We start from the raw sequence: 12,966 nt of genomic DNA, 5'->3' as shown, positions 1-12,966 counted from the left end.
AGAGACGAAACAATAAAGAGGAGAGAGAGGGAGGGATGAAAGTGAAGGGCCCAGATGTGTGTTCTCGGACAAGTTGATAACAGCACCAAGGATTGCGTCTGGGTTCTATGACTGGTCACTCAGCAATGACCACATTCCAGACACTGGGCTCCCTTTATAGGTGCAGCCTGGGCCCAGCTGAACCTAAACAGATTCAGACTGTTGTGTCTTCCCAGTCGGTGGGGCTGGAAGTCCCCTAAGCATTTATTCAGAATTGATATGCAAGTGAGAAAAGGGCCTTTAAAAAGGACATTTGGGCATGGCTCCCTGGGGACAGAGATAGAAATGGAGAAGACAGTAAGATGTCTGTTATTTAGATTGACCCTGGAGGGGAATACTAAGGCCTGTCTATGTATTCGTGTGTGTGTGTGTGTGTGTGTGTGTGTGTGTGTGCGTGTGTGCTGCAGGCCAAATCTGGAGGAATTGTTTCCTTTATCCATGAGACACAAGTGGAGTTGCTTCTGAGCATAAATTGACTCAGCATGGGGAGAGAAACATACTTGCTTCTTCATGTGGCAAGTTTGGGTTCTGAAGTGACTATGCCTTTAAAAGCAGGGATGGACTGAGATGAGTAACAGAAATGTCATTCTAAGCCAGTGCAGTGTGTGTATTAACATTCCTTATTTATACTGGCAGGATGGTGAGCCTGTGTCTGTTCGAGGCATGCATACTTTATCCCACTTGATTCTCATAATCCTATGAAGTAAGCATTATTATCCAGATTTTATAGATGAGGAAAGTGAGGCGGAGAGGCTAGTGACTTGCTCAAGTTACCCTGATAATAAGTAGTTGAACCAGGATTAACCTCAAAGGGTACCCTCTTAGCCACTTCTCCAACACTGCCTTCCAGGCACAGGGGCTAATATTTCAGATGGCACATCCACCTGGGTTATTGGGGAGGCTGAGTTACCTTCTTTAAAATAGAAGTTGTGGAGAACAGCCATATCCTCTTAGGCTTTTGGTCTTTTGGGAGGAATTTTAGGCTGTAAGGATAATGTCCTTACACAGGGGGACATTTCTAGCATTGTCTGGGGAGATATCAAAGGATAAGCTAGGGGATGTTTATGGGGATAGAAGGACCCCTAGAGTCCCAAGGAAGGGGACATCACTGAGTTATAGCACTGATGCTTTGCTGAGGAGCTGCACAGAACATTACAGTTTCTAGATCATTTCCTTTCATGTCAGTTCATGTCAAAGTTCACAGAAAGCTCTGAATCAAAAACTTATATGCCCATTTTGCAGATGGGGAATGAGGTCTGGAGAGCTCCAGAGACTTGCCCAAGACCACATGGCTAGTAAGTGTAAGAAGCATGCTAGAAATCTCCTGACATCTACTTCATGATTCCTTTTTCTTTACCAAGTGTTCCCTGTGCCAAGGTGGGGTGATTGTCTTTATTTAACTGAGGCTGGCATTATGACAGAGCCAGCCAGGGGACCAGACCTGAGGGTGGTGCCTAAAGAGAAGCAAACATGCAAGTGAAAGACAGGATCCAGGGCGCAGTACCAGCCACAGGGCAGTGCCCACTTCATTCAGATCTATGTACTTCATAGATCTTTAGGCTGATTCTATATTAAGAGTTTTCCAGACTGTTACATGGACAACTAGTTTCACCAGATACTCCATGAGAAATACAGTTCTGCAGTTAAGTAGTACATATTGTCCCCTTCTTTTAGAGTAGTAGTGCATATTAAAGGCTCTATAATGTCTTTAAGCAAAGAAATCTGTCTAATTGGAACACAAAACCTTTTCTGAAGGTCACACCTATTAGCAACCCATGAAACTGTCAAGAACAACTAGTTTGTTTTAATCACTGAATTAATGGTTTGCTTTGATATCATGTGGGCAGAGCATTAGGAATTTTTTGTAGATTTATATTTCAGCCTTAAGACTCATATATATATCAGGTGTGAGGGGCAGTGTATTTGTAAATAGGCCTTGGTGCTAGTCATTTCATAACTCAGAGACCCAGGATTAGACTGTGTCCAGGCAAGCATGCTAAAGTTCATAAATTAAAACAGAAATCTCATTATAATATTAATAAGCCTTTAATATTAGGCATTTTCACTGGTAAATCATAATAGAATAAAAGTCAAGGAAAACTATGAGTCTGCCTGCTGTTGCTGATGACATACATGGTTTGGGAGAATTTACCCACTGGAGGGAGGTCTTTGAATGAGCAAGGCTGACATTTTATGCAGGTCATTTATTGTTATCCTAATTATGGATTGCAGCAGACACTTGACATTCATGATGGGTATTTCCTGAGACCTTCCTAACTGCCTAATTGGCAAATACCACTGGAGTAAATGATTTCCCTCGTAAAACCTCTTTATTCTGACCAGAACCATCATGTTCATGGAGTGGTTCACTTTTTCTTCTTGTTCATCGCTGTGGCTGTTTGGGACTTGGTAGTTAACAATGAGAGGGAACATGTAGCTATGAGGTGGTGACGAGACTTCTGGACTAGCTGACTGATCTACCTTCAGTGATAGTTTTGCTAAGATATGTGGATTTATGTTTTAGAAAAATGGTGAATGCTTGTATTTCATGGACTGTTGTAATTGCTCCTGAATAGCCAAAACTGTGAATGTAAATCTGCAAATGCTAGGCATCTCCTGATTCTTTGGGGTTTCAAAGACATCTTCACCTTTTTCTCTGTGCTGGGAGGGAGGGGGATGATCTGGCTGGGTGACTCAGGAAATGCTGGTGGTTCTTTACCATTGCCAGTTTCACAGTAGGGTTTGTTTGAACTTCAAGGCCATGAATGTGTCAGCAGCTTCAGGAAGGGATGGCAGTACTTTGATGTAAAACCTCAGTGAGCTCTTGGGATAGGCTAAAAAGTGAGTTTCCCTGAGCCAAGAAAATAGTATTGTATTTCAAATTGTAGCCTGACTCCTCTCCTCCCATCACTCTATACTTTTAAATATTTATCTAAGGTCACCTTTTCCATGATTTATCAGTTTTATATTTGGGACTCAGAGCCTTTTTTAAAAAGCTGTTTTTCTTAGAATTTTTGATTATTATTAAAAGTAAAAGGGCAGGAAGGTTTTATCAAACTTAGAAGCTATCTCTAGATGAATTCCATAGATGTATGTGGTTTGTTGAAGGACGGTTCACCCCACACAAATTTAGACAATCAGACAAGAGGAGAAATGCTTAGAGGCTGTTTTGGGGGCATTGAAAATATGCTCAGTATTGCCCCTTTGAAATAATGGGGGAAAACCCTGAAAGACTGATTAGCCATCCTGCATCTGTGGAAAGCACTTTGATATTTAAACACATCTTTGGATCTTTGATCTTTGGAGCTCTGCTGTTTTCATCAGGGTGAATGATGTCATCTAACGTAAGAGCAGATTCTAAAGAACCCAGAGTACATCTAAATTGGAACCATAATTGAGTTTTGCTTCTTAGGACCTCAGTCTGACCAGCCACTGTGGGCCTGAGGGCTATTGGGTGTCAGTGGCCATTAGAAAAGCTTGCTCTTGTGAAAGCCAACTGGAGTTTTCAAATACTGTGGACTTTCATGAGCCTGAGGAGTAAAATTCCTCTAAGCCTCCCAGAACCAGGGATCCCACAAAGTCTCTACACCAAAGCATTTTGTACACGACGGTTCCCCAGGCACATGAGAAAATGCAATACATACTGCTGTACAACCTGAGTAATATGTTTCCCATGAAAATGCATGAATTGGCCTGCTCACTGATGGGAACACTGTGACATTGGCCCTGCCAGTGGTTTGGATGCTGGAAATCCTGTTTTGTTCTTGAGGCTCAGAGCCTGTTTATGGAATGACTATTATGGTATCTCTCTCCTGGTAGGCTGGGGATCAGGAAGGGGGTTGGTGAGAGGGCCTCTGAGCAGTTCCCTGTCTAGAGAGAAGTTGGGTATTGGTGTTGCCACTATTACCTTGCATGAACATAAAATAAGCATGAGTACAAAGCTAGGCCAGCAGCCCTGTGAGGTGGGAAGGCCAGGAGAGGTGGGAAGCTTACCTTCTTGACTTCGTATTTAATGGCGAGTTTGATCCGGCTCAGACTTGGACGGTGGTGGTCGGACCAGACTTGGAGGTTCACATCACCATTTAAAATTGCTTCCACTTCTTCTGTGTCTCGGCATAGGTCCAGCACGCCCACCACAAAATCCTTGCATTGCATAGATAACTTCCTGTAATCGTTCTAATAGAATAAAGAGAAATCAGGGGTATGTCACACTGAGCCCCACAGGTGGGCTTGCCCAGCATAGCAGTGTCGATCAGCAACTGTCCACCAAGTGTGAGCTTATGGAGAACATTAGAATCAGGGGATGTGCTGGATCCAGAAGCTGGGCAATTTGTCTTGATACACAACCTAGAGGACATCTTCTCTAAGCCAGGATTTGTCAAGGTGTGCTCTATTGGGCCGCCTGTATCAGAGTCACCCTGGGTGCTTGCTAAAACTGCAGATATCAGGCCCTGCAGACGTATCGAGTCAGAATTCCTGGGGATGAGAACCAGGAATTTGTCTTTCAACCTTGATGCCTTCTAAAGCCCATCCCAGGCTCTTAGAAAGCAGCAGCTCTCCCTGCCCAATTCTGAGGGAGGAGTAATAAAGAAATGAACTTCTAAGGCTAGTGGAACTAACACAGCACTCTTTACCACCAGTCTTTAACAGCTGCTCTCCACAGGAAGTTTACTGCAAAGATACAGCTGATATGCTAAATTGGGAAAACATGTACACAGGTGTGCTTTTCCTTTTACATGCTGGAAAACCTGCTTGTAAATTATCAATTTACAAACCAAATGTAATTTAAATCTAGTAGGATTCTTTCTTACTACAAATCCTTTTGTATGGGGAATCATGGCTCCTTAAATTACTTGCCTGTTGAATAAACAATTTTAGACCTCGACCTTTTTTGTTTTGTTTTGTTTTTTAGTAGGTTGCCTCTGGAGTTCTCTCTTCTCTTCCCTCGGTATACTTTTCAGAATTTTCTTTGAGAGGCTGACTTCCAACTTCTGACAGGCCAACTTCTCTCTCCCCCAGACAGACTGCTTCAATTCCAGATAATGATCCAAAATATGTTGGACAAAAGAATGTTTCATGTCACCCTCATGCCACTGCTCCCCCCAAAATGTCTTCCCCTAGGGGCTTCGTTGTTGGTTTCTTAGTTGAAAGGAGTCTATTCAGAGTTGGTTCAGAAAGGACACAAGAGACAAATGTCACTTTCAGTGCTAATCAATGTCAGCAGCCCTCCACCTGTGATAGTTGATTAGCAGGAGTGCAGTTTTGCTTTTCCAGAACTTGGATTCCTCAGCAAATAGGTGGGGGCTGGGCAAATCACAGAAGCTCAGCCATTTTTCTGAGTTAATGATTCTTGTCTCCTTCCAGCACTGCTGCATCAAAATGTCACTTTGCATTAGAGAAGAGGTAAGTGAATGTTTGTTAGCTAGGAAGAGGAAAAGAATCAAGGAGATGTTTTCAGACAAGAGTGGCCTCCTATTTATATATGTAATTTAGGGAGAAGAAGGGAAATGCTGGATAGAAAAATGATTGCTCAGCTCAGGAAAATTGTCATGGAGGAAAATTCAGGAAAGATGCTTGGAGAGTTTGTGTTTTGGCGCATAGCCCAAAGAGCTGGTGGTGGCACGAAGAGCTGTGGCCCTCCCTCCCTCCCTCCGTCCCTCCGTCTCTCCATCCCTCCCTTCTTTCCTTCCTTCCTCCTTCCCTCTTTCCCTTCCTTATTGAGAGCCTATTGTATACTAGGAATGAAAAATTGGTAATGAACAGAACACATGTGGTCATTGAGTAGTGTGGGGGTAGAGAAGGCTAGGGATCCACTCTTATGATTCTGCAAGAGTAATGCTAAGTGAAACTTGCTTAGAGCTTGTCCCAGCTAAGATAATCTGAGACCCCTCAATGAGCCAGAGGTGGGAAGCTCAAGAAAATGGACAAGAAGGGTCATCTCATCACATGGGCCCATTCAACTCTGGCAGTCCTGCTGCTGCAACTCAGTCTCCCTAAATCTCTGGCCCCTACTCTATCAACTTTATGGGCATTTTCTCAAAAACGAGGAGTCTCTGAATATTACTGCCTGTTCCTGGTAAAACACAAACTTCCCTATTAACTAGATAAGACCTTGTCTCTGTGGAAACTCCCTCCTAGAGCTGAATGCATGGATGGATACAGAAAAGTGGAAAGGGCTTGACCCATGCCTTGGCCCAAGCTCCTCATGCTAGGAGCAACTCAGACTGTACTGCCCCAGAGCCTCTGCACATTTCTTGGTTCAGTGCAGTTCAGAATACAAGGCATCATTTCATTAGAGATTTTCACTTTTCTGGGCTTTTTTAGCTAGCCTGACCATAGTACAGGGAGACACACCAGAGCAAGCAGTTAGATTTTTGCTTTCTGTATTAGACACTCTTACTAGAAGGCAGCAAGCCTGGTGTCTACAGATGGCTGGAAGAAATAGAGAATCCGTGTCTGCCTGGAATTCGGAGATGACAGGAATGTGGATAGTTGCAGATAGGAGGGTCATGGCTGGCCCAGGCTTATCAGAACACCCTGGGCAATTATGATGATTATGATTTCCTGGGTTATCCCTGAGCTCAGTGAGCCTTCCAAGCCACATTCCTCAACTTAGTTGAGACACACACCCAAGACCTTACAGGCACCCCTTTTAAAAAGAACATTTCTGCAATCTGAACTCTGTCATCCCAATGGGTGACAGGTGTCCTACCTGTATTATCTCACTCAATCCTTGTAAAAACCTCATGATGGAAGGACTATCAGCATTTTCAACTCACAAATGAAGAAACTGAGATTCAAAGAGATAAGAACACTTTTCCCTATGCAATTGTCCTCCATTACTTATGGGGGATACATTCCAGGATACCCAGTGGATGCCTGAAACTGGATAGTACCAAATCCTATATATACTATGTTTTTTCCTGTACATACATACATACCTATGATACATTTTAATTTATAAATTAGGCACAGTGAGATATTAACAAAAATAATAAAATAGAACAATTATACAGTAATAAAAATTATGTTAATGCGGCATTATTAAGTAAAGTGAGGTTACTTGAACACAAGCGCTGTGATACCATGACAGTCAGCCTGATAACCGAGACGACTACTGAGTAACAGGAAGGTAGTATATGCAGTGTGGATACGCTGGGCAAAGGGATGGTTCCCATCTCAGGCGGGACAGTGTAGGACAGGGTGAGATTTCAACATGCTACTCAGAGCAGTGCGCAATTTAAAACTTAATTGTGTGTTTCTGGAGTTTTCCATTTAATATTTTTGAACTGTGGTTGATCATGGGTAACTGAAACAGTGGAAACTGAAATCACAGATATGAGGGCACTACTGTATTAGTCACTTATCTCTGGGTCACTTTTTCACTGTCCCTGAAGAGTTTAACCCCTGTCTCACTGTCACTCTCCCAAAATTACTGCTGCTGTTATTTTTGGTAGTTTCATTGTCTAGGAAGATGACCCTCCCATTACCCTGCTTTCTCATTTCCTTGATAACATATTTTCTAATGACCTATTCTCAGCTCCAACTCTATCACTCATTCTCTTAGTTATTTCTGACACACCCATGACCCTAACTTCAAGTTTCCCTCTCTCTCATCACCACCTCCTATGTCTAGCTCACTCCCTCTGAGACCTGAACTCTAGCAGTCTTTTGATTCCTCCAGACCTACAAGCCATTGGCCATGCTACCTACCTTTCCACTGGTTTTCATTTCTTCTTAGGTCCCTGTCCCCTCCTTACAGAGCCTGTATTTGGCGGGCAGCCGTTGTAACCAGCCCTGTGTATGTTAGGAGCTCTCTTGCCCTCTTCCTATTTCATCCTCCGCACTGGATAAAAGCCGAACCTTGGTTGAGTCTAACTCTCCACCAGCTCTGCTGCTGCCTCTGCACAGTAAGTGTGGCAGAGAACACACGACTGCAGTGACAGGCATGGTGTAAAGTCACTGTCTACAACCTCAGGTAGGCTTGAGTGCCCGTGGGCAGTTTACTTCCCCCTCACCTAAATAAGCATTTCATACCTTTCCCTCTCCTCAGTCTTCTAACACCTCCTCCCTCTCCTAACACTCAGATAAGGACCTTGCTTCCTCTTTTACTTGGGAACTAGAAGTCATCAGAGGAGGAATGCCACGGGCTTACACCATCACATGTTCTCCCTTCATGTGTTTCTATTCATGGACTGTCTTCCCTTTTCTTCCTGTGGATGGACTGCCCCAGCTCCTGTCTATGATCAGCTCCTCCTCTTGTGTTCTAGACATCACCCCTTATGCCTACTCAAGTACATGGCTCCTGCAATCTTCTTTTCTTGTGACCCCAGTTCCCTCTCCAATCACTACTCTAATTATCTGTTTCATTTTATAGCAGAATTCTTCAATTGAGTTGTCTACACTGAGTATTTCCAATTGTCCTCCTTGTAGTTTTTCTTATCCCATTTAATAAGGCATTCACCTCTATACCCACTGCCTCCACTGTGAGTGAGCTTATCAGAATATAAGTGACTTTCATGTTGCTAAATCCAATGGTTGGGGTCTCTCTCAGTCCTCATCTTACATGACCTATCAAGTGCTTGGACAGAGCTGATCACTTCTTCTTCCCTAATACAAGTTCTTTACTTTGCTTCCAACATAACTTGCCTTCTGTGTTCTTCTCCCCAAAGTACTGCCTTTCGCATTTGTTTTTTATTCATTCTCATATCCCTGATGTCTTAATTTTGGAATGCCCAAAGATATGCCCATTCCTTTGAACTCTCTTTTTATCTGTTTATACTCATTGCCTTAGTGGTCTTATTGTCTAAGATCATAAAATACTATCTATATGCTGATGACTCCAAAACTTATATCTTTTAGCTTGGCATTTTCTCCTGAACTCAACTCATATATCTAATTGCTAGCTTGATATTTCCACTTGGATGCTAAATGGGCATTTCAGACTTAACCAGACTAACTCTGGATCTCATCTTCTCCACCTTAGTCTTCCCCACTCTTTCAGTTGTCCAGGAAAAAAAATCTTGGATTTATCCATGATGGCTGTCTTCTTCTCTCACCCAACATGTAATTCAGTATTAGGTCCTGCCAGCTGTACCTTCCAAATATACATATGGTCAGATTCTATATATATAATTTTATATATTTCCACCAATTCTGTTCTTCTTACCTTTGCCATCTCTTACTTGAACTAATCCAAGAGGCTCCAAACTGGTTTCCCTAATTCTGCCCTGGTCCTCTATAGTGTATTCTCTGTACATCAGTTAGAGGGATACTTAGAAAAAGTAGTTAGACCATGGATGACACTGCTCTGCTCAGACTCTCCAGAGGCTCCCCATCCCCTCAGAGTAAAAGTAGTCATTACACTGTTCTTTGAGAACATGCATTATCTAGTTCTCCATTCTTTCTCTGATTTTGTTTCCTATGGCTGTCTTCTGTCCTCAGTCTACTCCAGCCACCCTCACTCCCTTCTGTTCTTCAGACACACTGGGCACGGGCCTCGTCTTCGTGCTGGTCATTCTTTGTGCTTGGAATGCTCTTTTGCAGGTAGCTACATGGACAGCTTTATCAACTCCTTCAGATTCTTACTCAGACGTTGCTTTCAACGTATTGAATAGTTTTTGATATTCTTGTACCATTTATTCCTTGTGCTCTGCTCAACATAGATGTTAACAGAGATTGTTTGCTTTTTAACTGTTCCAGATTATCTTTCCTTTTTGGTTTATAAATTTCAAACTCATTTATTATTGAGATGAATCTCTGGCTCCAATTCAGAGGCTAAATCAAAGGATTTAACATGATATGTTGATAATTTTGAATGTTTGGTGCTGAAGCTATTGTTTTGACAACACCAATTCCAAGAAATTATTAGTTTGCTTGACTTTGGTTAACACCCCCAACTCTCAGACATTTTCAAAGCTACTGTCAAACTTAAATTAGAAAAGAGAGAGAAGCTTATTACTCTCATTGGTCAAAAGTTAAATTAATTTTTCAGACTGATGCTGTAGAGACACCCACACAATACAGGATAATTAACACTTAGTCCTCAAGGGAGACCTTAGAAATTAGATTGAAAAAGAGTGTGGGCCTCCAATGCACTCCCCCTCTGCTCCCTTCAGAGACCCAGTTATGGAGAAGGAATGTTCATTGAAAGCTCCAACTGAAGTACAACGGGAGAGAAATCACTGTAAGTGTGCATGCTGTCATCCTGCGAGGTTTTCTGCTTTTGACATTTAGGCTAAGTTTGTTTAAGAAATGATTACAATAACAGTTTACAATAAAAGTGTTCTAAGCATTCTAATATTTTATTAAATGGTCACAATTACCCTATAATGCTGATAGTATTATTATTCCTAAATAATGCAAGGACTGAGAATTGGCCATTAGATTAAGCAACTTGGAGGTCATTGATCACTGTGATGGGAGCACATTTGGGAGAATAGAAGGCATGCCTGGTGAGAATTAGGGAATGGGAAGAGAGAGAAGAATTGGAGCCAGTTATATAGAAAGCTCTTTTGAGGAGCTTTATTGCAAAGGAGGGCAGAGAAATGGTAAGAAGCTGATTGGAGAAGTAGGGTCAAGAAAAGCTCCCCCTTCATCCTCTTTCCTTCCCTTCATCCCTCCTTTCTTCTGATGGGAGAAGCCATAATATTTTAAATTTTGATAGGAATGTTTCAGTGGATAATTATGCTGATCCTTAATCTCCTGATATGATATCCGTAGATTATTATATTAATCCAGTAAGTGGTGACAGGTGACTGGATTAGTCTGTATACATAGGAATAAATTTAGATAAAATCGCATATAGTTTGTTTATGGTAGGAGGAAGGTCAACTATGTGGGTGAGATTCTAGACATTTTCTTTCTATTGCTTCAATTTTTCCCCCCAGTGAAATAGGAGGAAAAGTTACCATTTGAAAGTAAGAATTAGGGAGGAGGTGATAGAAGTTTGAGGAGAGGAGGTCTGAAATAGTTTTTAGGAGAATTTTAAGTGAATGGGTTAGGAAGACAGGATATGCTTGCTGGAGGACAATAAGAGCCCATTTGAGGTTCATGACCAGAAATTGAAAATGAGACTGGCTACCCTGGCCAGTGTGGCTTAGTTGGTTAGAATGTCATCTGGTACACTGAAAGGTTGCTGGTTTGATTCCTGGTCAGGGCACATACCTAGGTTGCGAGTTAGATCCCTGGTTGGGACATATACGGGAGGCAACCCATAGATATTTCTCTCTCTCTCTCCCTTCCTCTCTCAGATAAAAATAAATAAATAAATAAATAAATAAATAAATAAATAAATAAATAAATAAATAATAAAATGAGACTAGTCAATATGGTTGATGTTTTGTAACCACATTCCTGGTGCTAGCATGGAGAAGGTAGATAATTAGATCTTACCAGGATTGTATTTTTGTCAAAGAGTACAACAAATCAAGAGAGGGGCAAAAGAACTGAGATGTATGTGACGAAGATTATAATGATAGTCCATGGAATTGAGGCTGGTATGGAGGGAGACAGGACTTCCAGGGGGGAAGGAAAGTGGAAAGATGCTTAGAAAAACAAGACCCAACTATTATCTACAAGAAACCCACTTTAAAGATAAAGTTGGCAATTTCTTACAAAACGAAACATACTCTTACTATATGATCCAGCAATTATGATCCATGGTATTTACCCAACGGAGTAAAAAACTATGTCCACCAAAATATCCTGCATATAGATGTTTACAGCAGCTTTATTCATAACTACCAAAACTTAGAAGCAACTGACATGTCCTTTAGTAGGGGAATGGATAAATAAACTGTGCTACATCCAGACAATGGAATATTGTTCAGTGCTAAAAAGAAATGGGCTATCAAGCCATGAAAAAAACATGGTGGAAACTTAAATTATATTAATAAGTGAAAGAAGCCAACCTGAAAAGGCAACATACTGTATGGTTCCAACTCTATGACATTCTAGAAAAGGCAAAGCTATGGAGACAGTGAAAAGATCAGAGGTTGCCAGAGATTAGTGAGGAGGGTGGAGCATGGATGATTTTTAGGGCAGTGAAACTACTCTGTATGATCCTGTAATGGTAGATATATATGTTTATCCAAACTCATGTACAACACCAAGAGTGAACCCCAATATAAACTATGGACTCTAGGTGATAATGATGTGTCAGTTTAACAGTTGTAATAAATGTGCTACTCTCTGAGGGGATGTTGATTATGGGGAGGCTGTGCAAGTATGTGAGTTGAGGGTATATGGTAACTCTGTATCTTCTGCTAAATACTGGTGTGAACCCAAAACTGCTCTAAAAAGAAAGTCTATAAAAAAAAAAAAGGGTTAGGTTAGTGATTTGGAGGACAGGTCCTGGGGGAAGCAAAAGGTTGACAAAGTTAGGAGATTGGAGGGAGATGGGAAATTAGATCAAGTAGTCAGGGAGTAGTATGAGGTGTGATGCCTCGATTAGAAGAGTTTGCCTTTATTGATTGGGACAGTTATAGGCTCAAGTAGGCTCATGGTAACTAAAATAAGACCACTGGAGGAGATGAGTTCATTAAAACAGAGCCAAGGTGTTAAAAGGGTGATCTGTGTATATATTAAAGTGCCAAGAATTTGTATAGTGGGGATTAAAACCATGGAGAAATGACAGAGTGACCACTGTTGCAGATTGCAATGATGAGGGTTATTGTATAATATAATCTGATGAAATGTGATTTAAAGCTGAATTCTCTTAGGGAGGTGATAAAGAGAAAGTTCTGGAAGTGGTAAGAAATAGCAAGAGAGATATACCTCCCACTCCCAGCCCAGTTGTATGAGGACTGTGGGAGTAAAATCAGCTTCTCTTGAGAGGGCTGCCGGGGAATCACTTGTCCTTTGGGGAGCCAGTCTTTAGAAAGAGTAAGACGGTGCTGCATTTCTATGAGGAGGGCAATGATAGAG

The 12,966-nt window shown here is 41.7% G+C and overlaps 1 protein-coding gene across 1 annotated transcript in view; it reads right to left on the bottom strand.

The window, feature by feature from the left end:
* Positions 1-12,966, bottom strand: part of TRPC7 (transient receptor potential cation channel subfamily C member 7) — a 111,880-nt gene that overhangs the window by 78,145 nt on the left and 20,769 nt on the right. The window contains exon 2 of the mRNA XM_016197578.2: positions 4,033-4,215. Within this exon, the coding sequence (XP_016053064.2) occupies positions 4,033-4,215 (183 nt within the window). The remainder of the gene's footprint in view (positions 1-4,032; positions 4,216-12,966) is intronic.

The sequence above is a fragment of the Miniopterus natalensis genome, chromosome 4 (genome assembly GCF_054644295.1).
Source record: "Miniopterus natalensis isolate mMinNat1 chromosome 4, mMinNat1.hap1, whole genome shotgun sequence".
NCBI lineage: Eukaryota > Metazoa > Chordata > Mammalia > Chiroptera > Miniopteridae > Miniopterus > Miniopterus natalensis.
Note: the sequence above shows the minus strand (reverse complement) of the source record. Positions and strands in the feature narration are given on the sequence as shown.